General features: G+C 44.8%; 1 protein-coding gene across 8 annotated transcripts in view; it reads right to left on the bottom strand.

The window, feature by feature from the left end:
* TBC1D2B (TBC1 domain family member 2B) overlaps positions 1-21,894 on the bottom strand; it is an 87,737-nt gene that overhangs the window by 25,963 nt on the left and 39,880 nt on the right. For 4 of the 8 annotated variants that reach the window (XR_014810294.1, XM_021098840.2, XM_021098841.2 and 1 more), the window contains exons 4-5: positions 4,735-4,898; positions 825-1,057 (exon numbers count right to left, since the gene is read on the bottom strand). Coding sequence is in view for 7 of the 8 variants with exons in the window: in XM_021098840.2 (XP_020954499.2) it covers positions 825-1,057; positions 4,735-4,898 (397 nt within the window). In the remaining variant the exon portion in view is untranslated. Of the gene's footprint in view, positions 1-824; positions 1,058-4,734; positions 5,093-5,595; positions 5,651-6,904; positions 7,485-10,437; positions 10,535-21,894 lie in introns of those variants that run through there. The other 4 variants (XM_084968386.1, XM_084968387.1, XM_084968389.1 and 1 more) reach the window with 3 other exon arrangements.

Here is a 21,894-nt window from a genome sequence, read left to right as displayed (position 1 = left end):
GAAGGACCTTAAAAATAGAGAATGAAAAACATTTATTCTATAAAGCCTGTCTGTAGAGAACAATAATAGAAAATAGGACAGAGTGGACAGGCAGACTGTACTTAGCAATGGTTCCCAGTAAATGTTCATCCATCTTAAAAATCTAAATTCATGGACCCGGAGTTCCCGTCGTGGCGCAGTGGTTAACGAATCCGACTAGGAACCATGAGGTTGCGGGTTTGGTCCCTGCCCTTGCTCAGTGGGTTAACAATCCGGCGTTGCCGTGAGCTGTGGTGTAGGTTGCAGACACGGCTCGGATCCCGCGTTGCTGTGGCTCTGGCATAGGCCAGTGGCTACAGCTCCGATTCGACCCCTAGCCTGGGAACCTCCATATGCCGTGGGAGCAGCCCAAAGAAATAGCAAAAAGACTAAATAAATAAATAAATAAATAAATTCATGGACCTGCTGAGGAATTAAGTATAATTAGGTGTGATTAGCTTAGACGGAAACTGTTGTTTCACAGGATGTGGAAACTGTTTTAACAAGTGTTCACGGACCTCGGGTTGAAGCTATGCTCAGAGATACAAAGACAGAGAAGGAGTGGGCGAGGTGCAGACACCACCCACCCTGGGTCTTCGTTCTCCTCAGAAATTCAAATGTCTCTGAACAAATGATCAAGCAAAGCAGCAGTGCCTAGGATGGCGGCCATGGCAACATACAACTCTTGGGGGAAAAGCATCTTCTGGAAAATAACAGAGTCAGAGAAACTAGAAAGCCAGGCTTTGCTTCTCTGATCCCTGGTCTGCTGATGTGAGATGAGATAGAACGTGAGGAAGAATAATTACCTTCTGACTGGACAAATCTTTTCTTAACCTCTCCAGCTCTTCCTGCTGGTTCTGGACCTGCAGCTGCATCTCAGAGGCCAACTTGTTGGCACCACCACTGCCCCATGTCCCCTCAGTTGAAGGGTCAACACTGCTGTGACGATTTTTGTATGATCCAATCATGTCTTTCAAAGGGCGCCTTCCTTTGTAGGGAATACGTCCAAAATCAAAGGGAAATCCTGAGCCCGTTACTCCTACACAAAAACAAAAGGTTTTTAAGAGAAGGCCAAATCATCTTGCGGAAATTCCAGTAAAATGACATTCGAGTCTCACCTATCACCCTCCACGGAGTTCTACATTCATCACTTTCTGCTTGGGCCTCGTTCTGGATAATAACCCAGCGTAAAACCGAAGATGGTTCCCTCACTGGATCCTTCACATGATCACTTTAAAGAAAGCGTTCCCTACCTGACTGCTCAGTTAAGACCCATGAAAGGGCTGACTGGGAGCTCCTGTTGTGGCGCAGTGGAAACGTACCCAACTAGTAACCAGGAAGATGCGGGTCTGATCCCTGGCCTCGCTCAGTGGGTTAAGGATCCAGTGTTGCCATGAGCTATGGTGTAGGTCACAGACACAGCTTGGATCTGGCGTTGCTGTGGTTGTGGTGTAGGCCGGCAGCTCTGATTTGACCCTTAGCCTGGGAACCTCCATAAATCTCAGGTGAGGACCTTAAAAAAAAAAAAAAAAAAAGCAAAGGCATTAATGTACGTGGGCATTAATGAGGAACTGATGACAAAACTATACGTCTTTCAAGAGTCTTGAATGTTAGGTTTATTTGTTAAAGATCAGGGCTAAGCCCATATGTTCACATCACCATTTTCCTATTTCAGGTACTTGCAGGACCAAAGAGCACAGAGACACAGGGAAAGGGTGAACATGGGTGCACCAAGTCCCTACAGCATCCTGAGGACACGGTGTCCCTCCCTCCCCAGGCACCTCAGTGAGGACAGGGCCCATCTACAAAGTTCGAGGGTAGGGCTTAGAGACATACTAGGGATCCTTGGCTTCTTATTTTTTGCTAGTCTGTCATTAGGAGAAAAAAATCCCCCCTCCCCCACCATTTATGTGTTCTTAAATGTAAACACATTTTCTCTCTTCCTTAAAAATGAGTATTTAAAAATACTGAGGGATCCAAATTAATTTTAGTGTAAATGGATTCAAATATATATTCAAAAAAATAAAGAGTTACAAAAGAGTACATACTACATAGATTTCATTTACATAAATTTAAGAAACAGGCTAAACAATCTATGATGTTAGGAGTCAGGACAGTGGTTCTGGGGCCAGGGGCAGGGGCATAGGGTCCGAGGTAGTGACTGGCAGAGACTTGGGGACCGGGCTGGCTCCTGATACTGTCCTCTTCCTTCACGTTAAATGCTGGCTACAAGGATATGTTCACTTTGTAAAAATCCATTGACCTATTAGGCATTTTTGATGTGGGGCTTTTCTGTATGTTACTTTTTAATACTTTGATTTAAAATTTACCTTAAAATGGGGGGGAAAGACAAGGAAGAATAGCTTACGTCTCATGAATAACATGGGCAAGATGCTGGTGGGCTGATAACTGGAGCCATTAGGAAATATCCACGAATCAGTAAGATTAAAACCCAGGGACTCGGAGTTCCCATCGTGGCTCAGTGGTTAACAAATCTGACTAGGAACCATGAGGTTGCGGGTTCGATCCCTGGCCTTGCTCAGGGGGTTGGGGATCTGGCATTGCCGTGAGCTGTGATGTAGGTTGCAGACACGGCTCGGATCCCGAGTTGCTGGCTCTGGTGTAGGCGGGAGGCTACAGCTCTGTTAGACCCCTAGCCTGGGAACCTCCATATGCCTCAGGAGAGGCCCTAGAAAAGGCAAAAACAAATATATAAATAAATAAAACACAGGGACTCATGTGTCCTCCATAGGCTCCCCCAAAGGCATCAGGCGCTGGACAGCGGCTGGGAAGGATGCCCCCAGTAGGAGCTCCTCTCCAGGCTGCCGGGAGTGTCTGCCAAGCTACTGAGTCACTGAGCCTGACGGACTTCCTTCCCAGTCTTGCTCCCACGCCCCTTCCATTTCATTCCTAGAATCTCTGCGGGAAGTCAGAGCCAACACGGTCATCTTCAGCAATCCAATCCTCCAGCCCAAATCCTTGTTCCTCCAGGAGGTATTCCCAGTTCACAAGGAGCCCCTCTCCTGGGTGTCCCCAGTGACTGGGCCGTGCATGCGTCACAAGGCTTGGCCACATCTCCACCACACCACACTGGGCCACAGGGTTCCATGTTACCATCTTGTGGCTCACAAGTCAAGTCCCCATTGAAGCAAGCCATGGTGGTCCTTTCTCAGGGGACAGAAAACATATTTCCTTTAGTAAATACTTGCTCTCAGTAAAAATCTCCTGAAAGCCTGCCTTCTATTCCTGCCAGCTCATGCTAGAATCAAGCATAAGGCAGAGACTCAAAAGTATTTATTGTTATTTTACATTGAAAACATCCACATTTCCTCAGTGGATCGATACATGTAGGATCATGAGGGGCTGCTTGATAGATTAGGCAAAAGGCTGATGAAGAAACATAGGAATGGGTCATGCTGACACCCTAAATCCTGACCAACCTTAATATCACAAAAAAGGGGAAACAACATGATGTGAGGCTGACACCCTAAATCCTGACCAACCTTAATATCACAAAAAAGGGGAAACAACATGATGTGGTTCCAGATGTGATGCAACAGGAAATAAGTAGCACCCCCAACCCCCCTTCCCAGCAAAACATTTTTATCATAATTAAAAGTCAACCCTGAACCTGGGGAGGCCTCTGCTCTAGCGACCAGTGCACAGAAAATACAGGGACAGAGAAGCATGTGACAGAGCCTCAAGGGAGTACCATTAGCAAAATCCTCACGTTCCTGGGCGTGAGGACCCTGTCCTTCAACAAGCACAGCAAGGGGAACGGAAGACAAAACCAGCAGCTGTGCAGACTCAAAGAGATCTAAGACGACAAGCAGCTAAACACACTGGGGGGCCTTGGTAGCACTTCATTTGCACAGGCCGACTGCAAGCAGAACAACCAGGGAAGTATACAAGAAGGATTTACTGTAACTGTCTTTAGGTATAATTATGAAGCCGCGGTTATGATTTTTTTCTTTTCACAGCCTCACCTACAGCCTATGGAAGTTCCTGGGCTAGAGGTCAAAGTGGAGCTGCAGCTGCTGGCCTACACCATAGCCACAGAAACACCGGATCCAAGCCACATCTGCAACCTATGCCGCAGATGGTGGCAGCGCTGGATCCTTAACCCACGGAGCGAGGTCAGGGAACGAACCCACATCCTCACAGAGACAATGTTGGGGTCCTCAAATGGCTGAGCCACAACGAGAACTTCTTGATTCTTTTTAAAGAGTCATCTCTGAGAGATACATACTAAAATGTCTACCGATGCAATGAATTAATATCTAGAATTTACTTTTAAATAATCCAGCTGGTGGTGGGTGCTGGAAGGGCTGGGAGCTCAGAGTACAGAGGAAATAAGAGAGGCCATCAGTTCGAAACTGTGGAAAAGGACACTACGTAGTCTACTTTTGTGTGCATGAATAACTTTCTAAAAAAGCTTCTTTTTTTTTTTAAATCAGTATTTCTATAAAGAGCACCTTGTGGACTTCTGGATCGCTATCTCCTAAAAAAGTTTCAGAACCACAGGACTAGACAGTTATTTATTTCTTGTGACATTTAACTTTCAAGCCTGTGTGTTTTATCTGCCACAAAGAGGACACAGCTCCTAATGGGCCCCACACTCCTAGTGATTACCTGCTACTAAAGGGCCTCTCACATCACCGGAGGATTACAGATGGGGGTGGAGAGAATGACAGACAACAGGAACCACATGGATACCTTTGTTCCCTTCGGCGATTGGCTTCTTCCTTTCCTCCTGTACCATGGACTCCTCCAGGTCCTTAGGGCTTGGCTCTAAAAGCTCCCACTCTTCACTGGTATAAAACACACTCTTCCGACTGTCATTATTCCCTCTTCCAGGACGAAAAGAAGACATTGAATTTCTATTGGGAAAAATGAAATGTTTTATCTCTTTAAAAATGGTACAGCAAAATGTAATGTCACATTCATACAGCTGACAAAAACTAAAATCTAATATCCAATGTTGGCAAGGGTTTGGAGCAATCAGAATCCCCCCCCCCTTTTTTTTCTCCCAGTCTTCTTAGGGCCACACCCACGACATATGGAGGTTCCCAGGCTAGGGGTTGAATCGGAGCTGTAGCCACCAGCCTACCACACAGCCACAGAAACATGGAATCCGAGCCACGTCTGCGACCTACACCACAGCTCACGGATCCTTTACCCACTGAGGGAGGCCAGGGATCGAATCTGCGTCCTCATGGATGCTAGTCAGGTTCGTTTCCGAGCCATGAGGGGAACTCCCGAAAACCCTCATACACTGCTGGAGTGAGTATACGTCAGAACTATTACCATGGAGGGTAATTCAGCAACACCCAGCTAAAGTTGAAAAGTGGAGTTCCCACTGTGGCGCAGTGGAAACGAATCCAACTAGGAACCATGAGGTTGCGGGTTTGATCCCTGGCCCTGCTCAGAGGGTTAAGGATCCAGCGTTGCTGGGAGCTATGGTGTAGGTTGCAGACGTGGCTTGGATCCCAAGTTGCTGTGACTGTGGTGTAGGCCAGCGGCTATCGCTCTGATTGGACCCTGAGCCTGGGAACCTCCATATGCAGCATGTGTGGCCCTAAAAAGCAAAAAAAAAAAAATTAAAATAAATACAGAGTTACCCTCATGGTTCAGTGGTTAACGAATCCGACTAGGAACCATGAGGTTGTGGGTTCGGCCCCTGGCCTCGCCCAGTAGGTTAAGGATCTGGCATTGCTGTGGGCATTGCTGTAGTCCAGCAGCAACAGCTCCGATTAGACCCCTAGCCTGGGAACCTCCATATGCCGAGGGTGTGGCCTTAAAAGGACAAAAGACAAAAAATATAATAAAATTAAAAAGTCGAAAAGCTTTTTACCCTAAGACTCAGGAACCCAGTATTTCTTAAACTCTTGGACATGTGCACAAGGAGATACAAACAAGAACATTCATGGCAGCACTGTTCATATCAGCAACCCTCCCAACAACCTCAACATCCACTGACAGAATAGATAAATAAACTGTAGCATATTCATACAAATACTGTACATCTCTTAAAGTGAATTCACTCATTTAACAAGCGTTAAGTGCCTATTATGTGCCAGGCACTATTTAGGTGTTTGGAATATACTAGTGAACAAACAATCTTGTTTTTATGGAACATTCTAGCTAAAGCTACATGGATCATATGGACAAATATTTTTTATTTATTTCTTTTTCTTTCTTTCTTTTTTTTTTTTTTTTTTTTTTTTTTTTTTTGTCTTTTTTGCCATTTCTTGGGCTGGTCCTGCGGCATATGGAGGCTAGGGGTCTAATAGGAGCTGTAGCCACCGGCCTACACCAGAGCCACAGCAACACGGGATCCGAGCCGTGTCTGCAACGTACACCACAGCTCACGACAACGCCGGATCCTCAACCCACTGAGCAAGGCCAGGGATCGAACCCGCAACCTCATGGTTCCTAGTTGGATTCGTTTCTGCTGTGCCATGATGGGAACTCCATGGACAAATATTTTTTAAATGCTGAATGAGAAAAAGAAAGAAAAGTGAAGAATGACATGGAAGAACATTATATTGTTTTAAATATTCAAGATAATACTAATAGATACTATTTACAGATACATAAATATGTAGTAAAACTATTAAAAATCCACACAAGAATGATAACTATCAACTGCAGAATACTGGTTACCTCTGAGAAGGGCAAGAAAAAAATGGGGTCACAGAGATGAGAGAGGATTTGAACTTTGTCTATAATATTTTAATTTGTGTTTTTAAAAGTACAGCAGAATTATGGCAAAATTATATAGCTGGGTAAGGCTACCCAGGGAATCAATTTACTACATTCTACACATGCCTGCGTGCTAAAATTATTTCATTAAAACGTTTAAAAACTAGGTTGAGGTTTCTACTTCCAGTGAAGCTGGACTAACAGGGACAGGGTTTACAGTCATGTCAAACAACTACAAACTTGAACAAAATATAGGAAACAATGACATTCCTGATACTGGACATCAGGCGGCACAGGGCAGTGACCCTGAGAGAGGGAAAACAAACAGGGTGAGCCCGCCTGGCCTATGCTTACTGCCTGGAGCCTTTCCAGGCTATGGTACAGGCAAAGGGAAGGCAGGCAGAGCCCTCTCGTGAACAGATAAGGCAGAGCTGGGACCCCCTGGGCAGCTGGCACTCACAGGACAGAGAGAACACGGCAAAGAGCGCTGCCGAGATGGCAGAGGGCTCCCCACATGCCCAGCTGAGTACCAAGCCGACCTGTAAGAAGGCAACCCCAGATGGGGTAAGAGCACCCAGAGAGAAGCATCCCTGAGTCTCCCATGGCCAGGAACAGCATCCAGTCCCACCAGCCAGACTGGAAAACCTCACATGTCATGGGGCATCAGGGAGGGTACTCAGGAAAAGGTTGGGATGTACCACTAAAGGCTGTTCTCATACTACCGAAAGGTCTTAAAATTGAACTTTAGAAGTTCCTGTCATGGCTCAGAGGAAACAAATCTGACTAGCAGCCATGAGGACACAGGTTTGATCCCTGGCCTTGCTCAGTGGGTTAAGGACCCAGCGTTGCTGTGAGCTGTGGTGTAGGTCGCAGATGCAGCTCGGATCTGGCATTGCTGTGGCTGTGGTGTAGGCCGGCAGCTATAGCTCCGATTAGACCCCGAGCCTGGAAACCTCCATATGCCACAGGTATGGCCCTAAAAAGACACAAACACAGAAAAATTGAACTTCAAAAATACCAAACTGTTTCTGAGTAATTAAACCACATTCCCCAACAAAGCTCGAGAATATATGTGTGGGAATAATAAAAAATCTAGCACCTAGAAAGGTAAATCTCATAATATCAGGCATCCAATAAAAAACTGCCAGGCATGCAAAGAAGCAGGAGAATACACCCATTATAAGGAGATAAATCAGGAGTTCCCATGGTGGCGCAGTGGTTAACGAATCCGACTAGGAACCATGAGGTTGCGGGTTCGATCCCTGGCCTTGCTCAGTGGGTTGGGGATCCAGCATTGCCGTGAGCTGTGGTGTAGATCGCAGACGCGGCTCAGATCCCGCGTTGCTGTTGCTCTGGTAAAGGCTGGAGGCTACGGCTCTGATTCGACCCCTAGCCTGGGCACCTCCATATGCCGTGGGAAGCAGCCCTAGAAAAGCCAAAAAAAAAAAAAAAAAGAGAGATAAATCAATAAACAGAAACAGACTCAGAAATTACAAATGATAAAATTAGCAGACAAGGACTTTAAAAATTATAACTGTTTCCCCATGTTTAAGAAGTTAGAAGAAAAACTGAATATGTTAAATAGAGATGTGGAAGATGTTTTGTAAAAATCCAACTCAAAAGTTCTAGAGGTAGAGGAAAACATAGGCAGAACACTTTTTGACATAATTGCAGCAATATGTTTTAGATCCACCTCCTAGAGTAATGGAAAAAATAAAAGCAAAAGTAAATGAATAAGACCTAATTAAACTTAAAAGCTTTTGCACAGCAAAGGAAAATATATTAAAAAAAAAATGAAAAGACAACCTACAGAATGGGAGAACATATGTCAGCAATGTGACTGACAAGGGATTAATTTCCAAAATATACAAATAGTTCATACAGCTCAAAATTAAAAAAGAACAAACAACTCAATAAAAATGGGCAGAAGACCTAAATAAGGCATTTTTCAAAGAAGACATACAGATGGCCAATAGGCACATGAAAAGACGCTGAATATCACTAATTATTAAAGAAATGCAAATCAAAAGTATAATGAAGGATCACCTCACACTCATCAGAATGGCCATCAACAAAAAGTCAACAGATGATAACTGATGGAGAGTGTATAGAGAAAAGGGAACACCCCCTTATGCTGTTTATGGGAGTGTAAGTTGGTGCAGTCACTATGGAGAACACTATGGAGGTTCCTTAAAAAACTAAATTTAGAACTACCATATGATGCAGCAATCCCACCCCTGGGCATGTAGCCATAAAAGCTGAAAACTCTAATTCAAAAAGATAATGCACCCCCATGTTCACAGCAGCACTATTCACAATAGCCAAGACATGGAAACAACCTAAATGTCCACTGACAGAGGAATGGATTAAGAAGATGTTGGAGTTCCCGTCGTGGCGCAGTGGTTAACGAATCCGACTAGGAACCATGAGGTTGCGGGTTCGGTCCCTGCCCTTGCTCAGTGGGTTAACGATCCGGCGTTGCCGTGAGCTGTGGTGTAGGTTGCAGACACGGCTCGGATCCCGCGTTGCTGTGGCTCTGGCGTAGGCTGGTGGCTACAGCTCCGATTCGACCCCTAGCCTGGGAACCTCCATATGCCGCCGGAGCGGCCCAAGAAATAGCAACAACAACAACAAAAAGACAAAAAAAAAAAGAAGATGTTGTACTTATATACAATGGAATATTACTCAGCCATAAAAAAGAATGAAGTAGTACCACTTACAGCAACATGGATGGACAGAGAGGTTATCTATACTAAGTGACGTGAGTAAGACAGAGAAAGACAAATATATGACAACACTTTACATGTGTAATCTAAGAAACATACATGTGAACTTACCTATGAAAGAGAAACAGATTCACAGACATAGAAAGCAAATTTACGGTTAACAAAGGAGAAGGAGGGTGGGGAGGAATAAATTAGGAGTTTGAGATTAACAGATACGCACTACTATATACAAAAGAGATAAACGACAAGGGCCAAAATAGATAAAGCACAAGGAACTATATCCAGTATCTTGTAATCACCTACAATGGAAAAGAATCTAAAAAGAATATATATGTGTATCTGAATCACTTTGTTGTGCACCTGAAACCAAAATACAACATTGTATATCAATCATACCTCAATTAAAAAAAAAAACTCCTAGAGATAAAAGTACAATATCTATGATAAAAATACATTAGATGGGATTAACAGGAGATGATATACACTGCAGAAGGAAAGCTTTGTGAATGTGATGATAGTGCAACAGAAATTATCCAAAATGAAACAGAAGACAGACAAAAGAAATGAAGGAAGGAAAAACCAACAAGCCACAGGACAATGTTAACTGATGTTCAGCAAGGGTGCCCAGAAGTTCAAGGACGAAAAGACAATCTTTTTAAAAACTAGTACTAGATATGGTTATCTAATATGGGAAAGAATGAACTTCAACGCCCACCTCACGCCACACATAAAAATTAACTTAAAATGTATAAATGAGTAAGAATTAAAATCATTAAAAGTCTGGAAGAAAATAAGGGAGAAAATATTTATAACATTGAGTCAAGCAAAGGTTTCCTACACAGAACATACAAAAAAGCACAATGTATAAAAGATTAAAGTGATAAAATGAACTTTAACAAGATTAGAAAGTTTTTCTTCTTTAGTAAGTATTTTCGAAACCTGTACCTTACAAAACGCTTATATCCAGAAAAAATAAAAAAACTCTTACAACTCAGTAACAGGAGAATAAACAACTCAATTAAACAGCGAGTGGAGGACTTGAATAGTCATAAATGGCCAGCAAGCACATGAGACTCAACGTTATTAATCATCAGGGAAATGCAACTTAACACCACAGCAAACCACACCCACCCCAACGGCTAACGTCAAAAAAACAGGCAAGCCATGGGTTGGGAAGGAGGTGGAGCACTGCCAACGGTAAGCACTGCTAATGGGAACAGACGGTGCACCCGCCCTGAAGGAGGGGAAGGCGTATCTTACAGAGCTGAGCATCTGCTTAACAGAGCTGAGCATCTGCTTAACTCAACGGCCGGGAATCCCAGTCTCATACATTTACCCCAAAGAAATGAAAACATGTCTACATATAGAACTTGGGTGTGAAAACTCAGAGCAAGCATTAGTCACAATAGCCACAAACTGCATATAAACCAAAAATCCTGGAGTTCCCGTCGTGGCGCAGTGGTTAACGAATCCGACTAGGAACCATGAGGTTGCGGGTTCGGTCCCTGCCCTTGCTCAGTGGGTTAACGATCCGGCGTTGCCGTGAGCTGTGGTGTAGGTTGCAGACGCGGCTCGGATCCTGCGTTGCTGTGCCTCTGGCGTAGGCCGGTGGCTACAGCTCCAATTCAACCCCTAGCCTGGGAACCTCCAAGAAATAGCAACAACAACAACAACAACAAAAGACAAAAAGACAAAAGACAAAAGACAAAAAAAAAAAACAAAAACAAAAAAAAAAAACAAAAATCCTTCCACTGGTGAACAGATAGCCAAATTCGTGCCATATCCACACTTACTACATACTATTCGGCAACAGAAAAGGAATGAGGGACGAAAACACTCAACGACACAGAGGATTCTACAAAAAGATTATGCTAAGTGAAAGAAGACAAATACCAAAGACTATAATCACCACATTATAAATCAACAACACTTTAATTTTAAAAAGACTACATAGAATATGACTCCATTTATATGAAATTCTTCCCGTAAAGCGGCATCTATGTAGGGTGGTGGAAATTCTCTATATCATAATTAAGGAGGTGTTTACATGACTACGTATAATTTCTAAACTCCATCAGCCTGTACACTCAACATAAGTAAACTTACCATAGGTAAATTATACTCCAATAAGCTTATTAAAATAAATGTGCATTATTTGGTGTTTCCTGAGGTAGATTAAACGTGAGGGGGGAAAGGTAGCTTCATCTCTAGTGTGAATCCAATGACATTCTCACGTAAAATCGTCATTTTTCAATGTTCTATGTTTTGGAAAGCATGATTTTTTTTTTTGCTTTATTTAAATTTCATTGAAGTGCTTTAAAAATTTAGAAGAATGCAGAGAAACTACCCGAAACACTTGCGTTCCCATCACTCTATTGAAATACAAGACTGCACAACCTTTTGCAAACTGTTTCTAACAAGGAGTCACCAGAAACCTGGCCATTACACTTGTTTATATGTTTATGTCCGATAAAAGTCTTCTTACAGGTCATTTACCTGGGACCAAGAGTGAGTTGGCAAATAAACAAGGTAAATAAAGCATGTTACACATGCTCTTTATTCCCCGAGTCTCTCTAGTGCCTGGCAACTGTGCTACACATCTTCACAGACAACTGCATAAAGGGATTCCAGTCAATTCCCCACTGCAACCCAACAAACAATGTCACAGTAAAGTCAGATTTTATAAAAACTATAGGACTGTGGAGAAAGCTATTTTAAAACAGCTGCTCAGGAGAAAAAGAAACTCTCACAAATGCTGCACGTACTTTTGCTGGTTTCTTTGATACAAATGGCTGAGTACAGGCACCTCGGGATCCACTGCACTCGAGTTTCAGTGGCCCTGCTTATGGCAAGGGTCTCAAGGAAGCCTTCACTCCCAGGTGGCATGTTACTACCATCACCATCGATTTGAGGACTTAAATTCTCCCTGCTCCTTTGGCCCAACCTTCAAACTGCTATTTGGCCCTGGTCCTCAAAGCGGAGGATGCAGGATGGTGGAATGAGAGGGTGGGGAAGAACCAAACATGCCTGGGGAGAACAAACTTAGACTTCCCCTCGACATGGTCTCACACCTGCACACTAACGCAAGGTTCATTTGCACAAAAGCCAGGCTCTCACCTGCAGCTGAGGGACTGAGCCTTGGTTGGGAGTGGTACCACCTGCCAAGCCTTAGGTGATGGGTTCGGGTTCAAAGGGAAAAGCCTCTTTAAGCTGAAACACTACATAGCCAATCCCTGCTTTAGATTTTACCTGGCAAAATCCAATTCTGTGACAGTGCAAAAACGGGCTCAGTAGAGCCCCGGCTTCTCGAACCTATCCGCTCTGGCCAGCAGAGGCCTCTGCACTGACTACTCAAGAGTTCACGGCCAGTTTAAATTTGCGGGGTCTCCTAGCTATCCTTGAGGCTGTTCTTGTACAGTGCTTGCTCTTTAAAGAAGCCAATGTCATCTGACAAAACTTTGAGAGGAATTTCTGTGTCCTTCCAGGCACTGTGCTAAATGCCTGCTGTTTTGTTCAGTAAATACTCAGCCACTGTGATCTGAAGTCAGAGACCACCAGGCAGCCAAATGTCACTCTCAAAGCTGCAGTGTTCAGCCTGAACCTTTTAAAAACAAATACTAGCAATTTATATAGTTAATAAGATAATCTGTTTCCAGAGGTTTTTTTTTTTCCAGATTGATTTCAGATTGATTTCTCCACATAAAAGTTTAAAATGTCCAACTAAAGTAGTAATAATTAATTTAATATTCATTTCAACTCTGATAATCAGCCAGACTTAAGAAGTTGATAGAATTGCCGGGAGATGCCCCTATCAAATCCTTCCAGAGCTCATGGCTCCACAAACACCCTGCACAGCCAGGTTTTGGGCACTACCACCACTTCATCCGTGGCAGGAAGACACGGGCAGATGGAAGTAGATTACCTCTGAGGCAGCCAATCAGCTCCACCCCACACGACTAAAAGCCCCATCAAGAGAAACAAAAAAGGGGGAGGGGGCTCTTATTGGCAACAGCTAACCCAATAAAGATAATGCTGTGTTTCCTTTTGTATAAATCAATTCTTCAGATATATTTTCACAAGGACATGAGATATATGTACAAGGATATCAGGATGATGTTATTTGAAATGAGTTCCCAGCGGGTTAAGAACCCAACTAGTATCCATGAGGATGCAGGTTCCATCCCTGGCCTTGCTCAGTGGGTTAAGGATCTGGAGTTGCCAGGAGCTGTGGTGTAGGTTGAAGATACGGCTTGGATCTGGTGTTGCTCTGATTGTGATGCAGGCCAGGAGCTGTAGTTCCCCTTCAACACTTGGCCTGGGAACTTTGGTATGCTGCAGGTGCGGCCCTAAAAAATAAACAAAGAAACAAACAAACAATAAAAAGAGCAGAAATAACTATAAGGGACTTGCAGATGTGATTAAATTAAAATCTTGAGATGAGGAGATCATCCTGAATTATCTGAGTGGGCCTTAAATGGCGCACAAGTGGTTTTGTAAGAGGGAGGCAGAGGGAAATGTCATCATAAAACAGGAGCAGATGGCATGACCAGGAAGGCAGATCAGAGTGATGTGGCCACAGGCCAAGGAATGCCGGCAGTCACCAGGGGCTGGAAAAGGCCAGAGACACTTTCTCCCATGGAACCTCCAGGAAGAACCGGCCCTGTTGGTACTTTGACTTTTGCCCAGTGAGACTGATTTGGACTTCTGGCTTCCAGAACCGTAAGAAAATGAATTTGTGTTGTTTTAAGCCACCAAGTTTATGGCAGTTTGTTACAGCAGCCAGAGCAAATGAATACAACCACTCACCAGGAAGACACTGCCCTTCAAACCATGCGCTGTGGGAGAACACTTTTTATTACGGTCCAAACTTCAACAGGCATTCAAGTTTGGAGCTTCATGTGTTAAGTTAAAATAGATTACTGTTGATATAATGACCTGGGAAATAAGTGTCATCAGAAAGGCCCTTTCCAAAACATCCTATACATTTAACAGAGGTAATTCGAGTCCACCAATTCTAAAGTCGTCAGAACGCACATCTTATAAAGTGTGCACTGCCTCAAAAAAAAATTAAAATAAAGACATCTCATTGTAGAATTTTCGGGCAGGTACTGCTCTACAGGTTTCCTGTTGCCCAAAGCAAAGACACAACCCCATCCCTTCACCCTGGGGCTCTTCAGAGACTCTTTGATCATCACCTGCACTCAGCGCCCTAAGCTCCCAGCACATGCACTTGTGAATGCATGAAACCCTACTGACTTCCATACCTTTGCACAGGTGAGTCTCTGTACTTGCCTGTCCCTTTGGCAAGTCCTGCCTCATACTTCAAGTCCTAGGTTGAAACATCTTCATGACAAAGCCTGCCCCCCCCCACCCCACTCCCACCCCTAGTGCATCCTCGGAGGCAGCAACATGCTGGGTTTGGCTCTCAACTGCACCCTATGGCACCTGGTGACAGGGCTCCTTACCTGCCTGTCCATCTCCCCTAAAGACTGTGAGCATCTTGAAAGCAGGGAGAGACTACCTCTTATCCAAGGGAGCACTTGTGCCACAGAGGCAGGGGGTGCAGGTAGAAAGATGTGAAGGTAACTGGGGTAGGGACGGGACAGGCTACACACCCAGGGGCAGCCTTCAGAGCAGTGCTTCTCAAACTGTGGGTGGCAACCCATTAGCAAGCCAAGAGATAAAATTAGAGTCATGAAATTAATTTTCAGGGTCATGATGAGAATTTTTTTTTTTTTTTTGGCAGCACCTGCAGCATGTGGAAGATCCCGGGCCAGGCATCAAATCCGTGCCACAGCAGCGACCCAGGCCACTGTGGTGACAATGCTGGATCCTTAACCCACTTTGCCACAAGGGAATGCCACGATTAGTTTTTTTTAACACACTGGAAGAGAAAATAGTACTTAGCTTTTCTAGATGGAAGAGTGAAAATTTTATGAAATTTCAGTTTCATGGGCTTACAAAAATATGCACTTATGTATGAATGGTTAGTATTTGCTGTAGATTTCTAGTCAGAAATGTGAACAACACTTCATTAGAAGGAAATCCCTTCCCAGGAGGCCAAACAGAAAAGGCAGCACCCCAGGAACTACAGCCCCTAGCTGGAAGATGTGGACAGGGCCACCCACACGCCTGCATGGGGCCAAGGGAAGACACGCCCTGAGCAACAGAAACAGGGAGTCTCCACTCCGGAAGAAGGGCCCTGGGCCCCTCGTTCACCACCCTGTCCTCAAGCAGGATGCAGACACCCACCACATGCCAGGTGTGTGTGAGGTGCTGGGGATACACCGGCCAGGACAGACTGGGCCCCTGCCCCCGTGAGCCCTGCTCCCCGCGAGTCCCCCTCCCCTCCCCGGGCAGTGGGCCACGGACAGGCATGCAAAGAAACAGTAAAGTGGTAGTAAAGGCTGTGAAGGAAAAGCACGGGGTGGGGGGTGGGTGGAACGAGGCTCCCCTGAAGGGGACCGGGAGTCACCAGGAGAGAGCCCTTCCAGGCAAGGGTCAGCCTGGGGCAGGGTCTGCAGGGAAGACAGTGTGAAGAGCTGCAAGAGGCCAAGCAGGTCTGTGACAGGACAGATGAGCCCACTGGACCTCCAAGGCCATGTTTAGCCACATGGCCTTCAGCCCAAGGCCAGGAGATGCCTCTGAAAGGCTTGGGCTAGTGATTTGCTGGCCCAGGACTGGCAGACCTACAGAGTGCAGGCAGCCTCCCCTTGCCAGCCCCCAACTCTACACACAATGGCAGATGTGGGCCAATCACTCCCTCCCTCGGTGGCCCTGAACAAGGCACCAAAGTTCTCTGGGCCTCAGTTTCCCATGTCCGGTCAGATGACCACACCCCCAGCCAGGGTTAAGCCACTGCCCCTCTCACGACCACAGCGATTTTCATGGATGGCATCACACCCCCATGGCCCTTGTGATGTGTGGGCCCCAGAAGTGTGTGACTGTCAGAGAGGATACACACCAACTCTCCCAACCACTGCAAAGCCACTGGCCAGGGAACCAGTCACCTTCGTCCAGGCTTCCCTTTCCAGGAGGCCTGGCTTTAAAACATCAGTGTGGGCAGCAGCACGGTGACTAACTTCTTTTTTGGTATAGAGCGGGCTCTGCCTTACAAGGAAAACCACAAATAAATACCATGTCACAGCTACTGGGCATGAATGACTTCCCCAAATTCACCAAATATCCACTTGCTTCGGGCAGAGTCAGGCCCTTTGCTACAAACTGGGGCTGAAGACATGAGCCGCCAGGCATGGCCCTAGCCAGCAAAACCAGAACAGTCTCCTGAGAACATCAGCCATGCACACAAATAACTCTATCTACCCGGCCTGAGGGGTCAAGAGGAAAACAAAACAAAAGCGCAGAGCAGGGCCAGTGGCAGGGCCAGCCGAAGACCTATCAGAGGCAAGCCCAGATGCATGAGCGCATTTTCCCAGCCAGTTCGGTCTTCATACCCATCCTCCAGGAAGGCACCCTCTCCACTGATGGATAATAAAGATCCGCTTCACTTACTGGCTCAGCGGAGAAAGGACAGCAATACCAGCAGGAATGGATTGTGTAACCACTCTTCACTGAGCACTTACAATGAGCCAGATACCAACCTAGGCAGTTCTTATTCACAATGTTAACAGTCACACCCAGTGGAGAAAGGACACACACAGAGAGACACACACACACACGTACACACCCCAATTTACTGCTAATGGAGAATACAAAGCTGCGAGAAGTTAAATAACTGGCTCAACATCACACAGCTAATGAGTAGCAGGGCTGTGGTTCCAAAACCTAGTCTGACCACACAGAGCACTAGCTGTGGCATGACCCCATTCCTGAACAGAGGGACAGGCAGAAATAGACCCTGGGAGCTGCCGCTCTCGTGGTAGGCACAGCTGCGTACCCAGCAATGGACTCAGGGGACCATATAACCACAGGACAGAGCTCACTGCTATCACAGAACCTGCAGCCTAAGCACACCTCCCACGCATACCCGTCTCGCTAAAACTCTGCACCGGCCCCAGAGCACACACTCATGCTCCCACCCCCAAGCATGTGTATTCACCCTTGGACCAGCCAGAATTGCACCCTGAGAGCTAATTCTTTTACCTGAAGTGACCTGGACTGTTAGCAGATTAATGAAAATGTTCATTAAAGCAGGAAACCACTGACCAGTAACTTCAAACACATGTACCGATAAAGCCATACACAGTGTGTGCTCTGGTGTGCCAGCCTCCTGATATAGGCCAGCCAGGGCTTCTTCTTGAGTCTGGGGCTACTGACCACAGTTTGCTGGTATCTTTCTTGGATAAAACACACCCAGAAGACATCGTCTAACTTTTCCAAATTTGTTTTCCTTCTTCTTAAAAAAAAGGAGAATTGGTACTTACAATTGTGAAATATTCTAAGTATACAATCTTTACAAGGTTTGAACAATTTTTTTCCTATCTTTCACAACTGTGTCACCCACATCCTGGTAATTTTTTAGTGACTCACCTTCATCAAATTTCCCCCAAGCGTTCAACTTATTTTTCCACAGAAAAAAAACAATTTCTTTTAATATGTTATGAGTTTACTAAGTACTTCATTGAATAACACAATTGCAAAAATAAGTACAACAGGCGTTAACTAGTTGGGAGCAGACTGAGCCAACTCTTGGTAAGTCTGCAGCTGGCTGGGGGGAGAGGGCAGGATGGCCTGCAGCAGCCCATTAGTCTCATGCAGTCATCGTGGACCAAGGCTCTACAGAGGGAACTTAAAATGCCAGTTAATTACCTTTGGAGTGGATAAACAATGGGATCCTGCTGTGTAGCACTGGGAAATATGTCTGGTCACTTGTGATGGAGCATGACAGTATGAGAAAAAAGAATGTATACATGTATGTGTGACTGGGTCACCTTGCTCTGCAGTAGAAAATTGACAGAACACTGTAAACCAGCTGTAACGAAAAAAATAAAAATCATTATAAAAAAAATGCCTGTTAGACAGGGGAGCTGGTGGAAGCTGGCTAAGAGAGTTTCACCTGTATTGATAAACAGAAAAAAAGCACAGCAGACAAGCATTCGATTATTCCTTAAGCCTTGACTACACTCTAATTTAAATGCCATTTTAAATTTATATAAAATACACATAATTTTTGAGCCATGAATTTATAATACAGAAATACTCCTTTACTATTTCCATGGTCATTAAATCTCTCTATGCACCTAAAGCATTTTATTTAAACCCTCATTAAGCACTCCGTACGTTAAAAAGAGAAAAAAGAAAACAAGAACCATAAACACTTAAGATCACTATGCCAATCAATAAGCATCAGGGTTGCTGCCGTGAGCTGTGTCTCCCTCAATGATGCAGCAACTAGCCCTCGTCTAGTGCTCACTGAGGGTCAAGTGCTGCTCAAAGTAGCTTATACTCATAAAACCATCATCGCCATGTCGCTCTCCTGGAGTATGCGTGATCATTACCCCCATTTTACTGATGAAAGTTGAGTAATTTGCCTGTTGTCCAGCTATTAAGTCCTAAAGCTGGGAACAGAGCCTGGCTCTTAATCACTGGGAAGGCACATCTGATAGAAGATAACTCCAAAAAGTCAGCAAACACTAAATGCTGGAGAGGGTATGGAGAAAAGGGAACCCTCCTACGTGGTTGGTGGAAATGTACATTGGTGCAACTGCTATGGAGGTTCCTTTAAAAACTAAATATATTACTACCATATGACCCTGCAATTCCACTCCTGGACTATATCTGGAGATAAACATAATTCAAAAAGACACATGCATCCCTATGTTCATTCGAGCACTATTTACAACAGCCCAAGATATGGAAGCAATTTAAATGTCCAGCCACGGTAGACAAAAAAGATGTGGTACATATACACAATGGAACATTTTTCAGCCATAAAAAGAAGGAAATAATGCCATTTGCAGCAACATGGAGGGACCTAGAGATTATCATACTGAGTGAAGTAAATCAGATAAAGACAGATATCATATGATATCACTTATATGTGGAATCTAATAAAAAATGATACAAAAGAACTTATTTATAAAACCAAAACAAACTCAGATTTCAAAACCAATCTTATGGTTACCACAGGGGAAACCTTTCGGGGGAGGGAAGAATTATAAGGATAAGAATAACATATACACACTACTGTATAAAACAGATAATATACAAGAACCTACTATACAGCACAGGGAAATTTACTCAACAGTTTGTAATAACATATACGGGAAACAAATGGAGATATATATATAGATAGATATACATACATATATAGGTATGTAGTATACATGTATAACTGATTCACCTTGCTGTACATCTGAAACTAATACAACATTGTAAGACAACTATACTCCCATAAAACTTTTAAAAAAGAAGATAACTCCTAGTGACATTTAACCCTGAACATGAACCATCAGTTGTTAGAAGCAGGGTAACACACACTTACTTTCCTAGGTAAGATATGCACCATAATCGGAAAGCCCTCTGTGTTACAGGTCTGTCTCCCCTCGTTCCATTATCTAACTTTGGGAGCAGATGAGCCTAGTTAGGCATGAAAATCTGACAAATCAATCATTTCCCAAATATGTTATGATGCAAGGTGGAAGGATCACTGGGCTCCAATCAAGGCACCGACTATGCCTTTCAGATCTGCCACACACCTGCTATGTCTTGAGCAAGTCTCCTTATCCCTCTTAAGCCTCAGCTTTTTAACCTGTAAAATAAAGGAACAGCCTCATGGCGGCTTTCTAACATTTTTAGGAGCGCAGAACCCCAACAGGTTGAAATCCCTCAAAGTGGTGCTGCTCTAGTTGCAGGCACCCAGGAAGAGAGCCCCTCTGGCCGCCTCCCTCCTCCCTTCCCTGGGTGCTGGCCCATGAATGGGACTGACTCAGATGAGATGGGCCCAACTGGGCAGAAGGACACACCATGAGTGAAGGTCCTGGGTGAAGAGCAAGGTATGGAATGGCTGGAACACAGTGGCTCAGGGGAACATGGGAAACAGCGGTCTAAGGAACAAGCCACTTCTTGGACCCGTAAGAGAGGGGAGGACACAGGGCAAATTGCTACCCCAAATGTGGGAGAGACAGGCCAATACCGGGAGCTGTGGCTTCCTGGAGCAAAGACTCATCTGCGGAACCAGTGCCATGGTAGGAAAACCTACCATAACTGATGAATTGCTGGAGGCTCAGTATAGACAAGGCTGCAGTTAAAAACTCCAGGGGGCCCCATCCTAGAGGAGCCCCCACAGTATTGTGAGATATACCTCCAGTACTGTGAGATGATCAGGTTCCCATAGACAATACCAGAGAAAATCCCCCTCTGGTTTCTGGCAGAGAGAGGGGAGAAGGAATTTTTGGAGGACTGCACCCACAGCATGTGCAAGTTCCCGGGCCAGGGATTGAACTCGTGCCACAGCAGCAACCCAAGCTGCTGCAGTGACAATGCCAGATCTTTAACCCGCTGTGCCACAAGAGAATTCCAGAAATCATTTTTAAATACTAACAAGCACTCTGTTCTCAACAGAGAAAACTATAAACCAGAGCCCAAGCTGGGTATCCTCAGAGCTAACTGAGCTGGGGGAACTCTAGCCCATTCTAGCCATCCTGTCCCACATAAGGGCAAATAAAAATACTGAGAAATGGAGTTCCCATTATGGCACAGCAGAAACAAATCTGACTAGGAACCACGAGGTTGCAGGTTGGATCCCTGGCCTCGTTCAGTGGGTTACGGATCTGGTGTAGCTGTGAGCTGTGTTGTGGTGTAGGTGGCAGGTGCGGCTCGGGTATGGCGTTGCTGTGGCTGTGGTGTAGGGTGGCGGCTGCAACTCCAATTAGACCTCTAGCCTGGGAACCTCCATATGCCGCGGGTGTGGCCCAAAAAAGGACAAAAGACAAAAAAAAAAGTCCAAATACATAAAAAAAAACCAAATACTGAGAACTACTTCTGAATTTCAAACTCCAGAGATACAGGCTCACTGGAAGACTGAGCCCTCATCACACAAGGATACAACTCTTCCCCTCCCCGCGAGCTCATCACCATGTTACTAAAAGCCCATTGGCAGCAGCTCCTTTTACTTAAAACATCATGTCCAGCTACCAAGAAAAAACTGACAAGGTATACCAAAAGGCAAAAAAACCCCAAAGCTTGAAGAGTCAAACAATCATCAGAACCAGACATGGCAGGGATGTCGGAATTATCAGACTGGGGATTTAAAACTATTATGATTAATATGCTCAGGGCTCTGAAGGACAAGGTAGACAGCACGGACAGTGAAGTCCTAGGAAAGATACTAGAGACAGAAAACACTGCAACAGAAATGAAGAATGCCTTCAGCGGGCTTATTAGTAGACTGGACACAGCTGAGGAAAGAATCTCTGAACATAAGGACATCTCAATAAAATCCTCCAAAACTAAAAGACTACGAGATCAAAGACTGGGGTGGGGT

Source organism: Sus scrofa, chromosome 7 (genome assembly GCF_054392235.1).
Source record: "Sus scrofa isolate SSC_HxYL_T2T_F1_AM1 chromosome 7, Sscrofa_HxYL_maternal_Yorkshire_Landrace_v2.0, whole genome shotgun sequence".
In the NCBI taxonomy this organism is placed as follows: domain Eukaryota; kingdom Metazoa; phylum Chordata; class Mammalia; order Artiodactyla; family Suidae; genus Sus; species Sus scrofa.
Note: the sequence above shows the minus strand (reverse complement) of the source record. Positions and strands in the feature narration are given on the sequence as shown.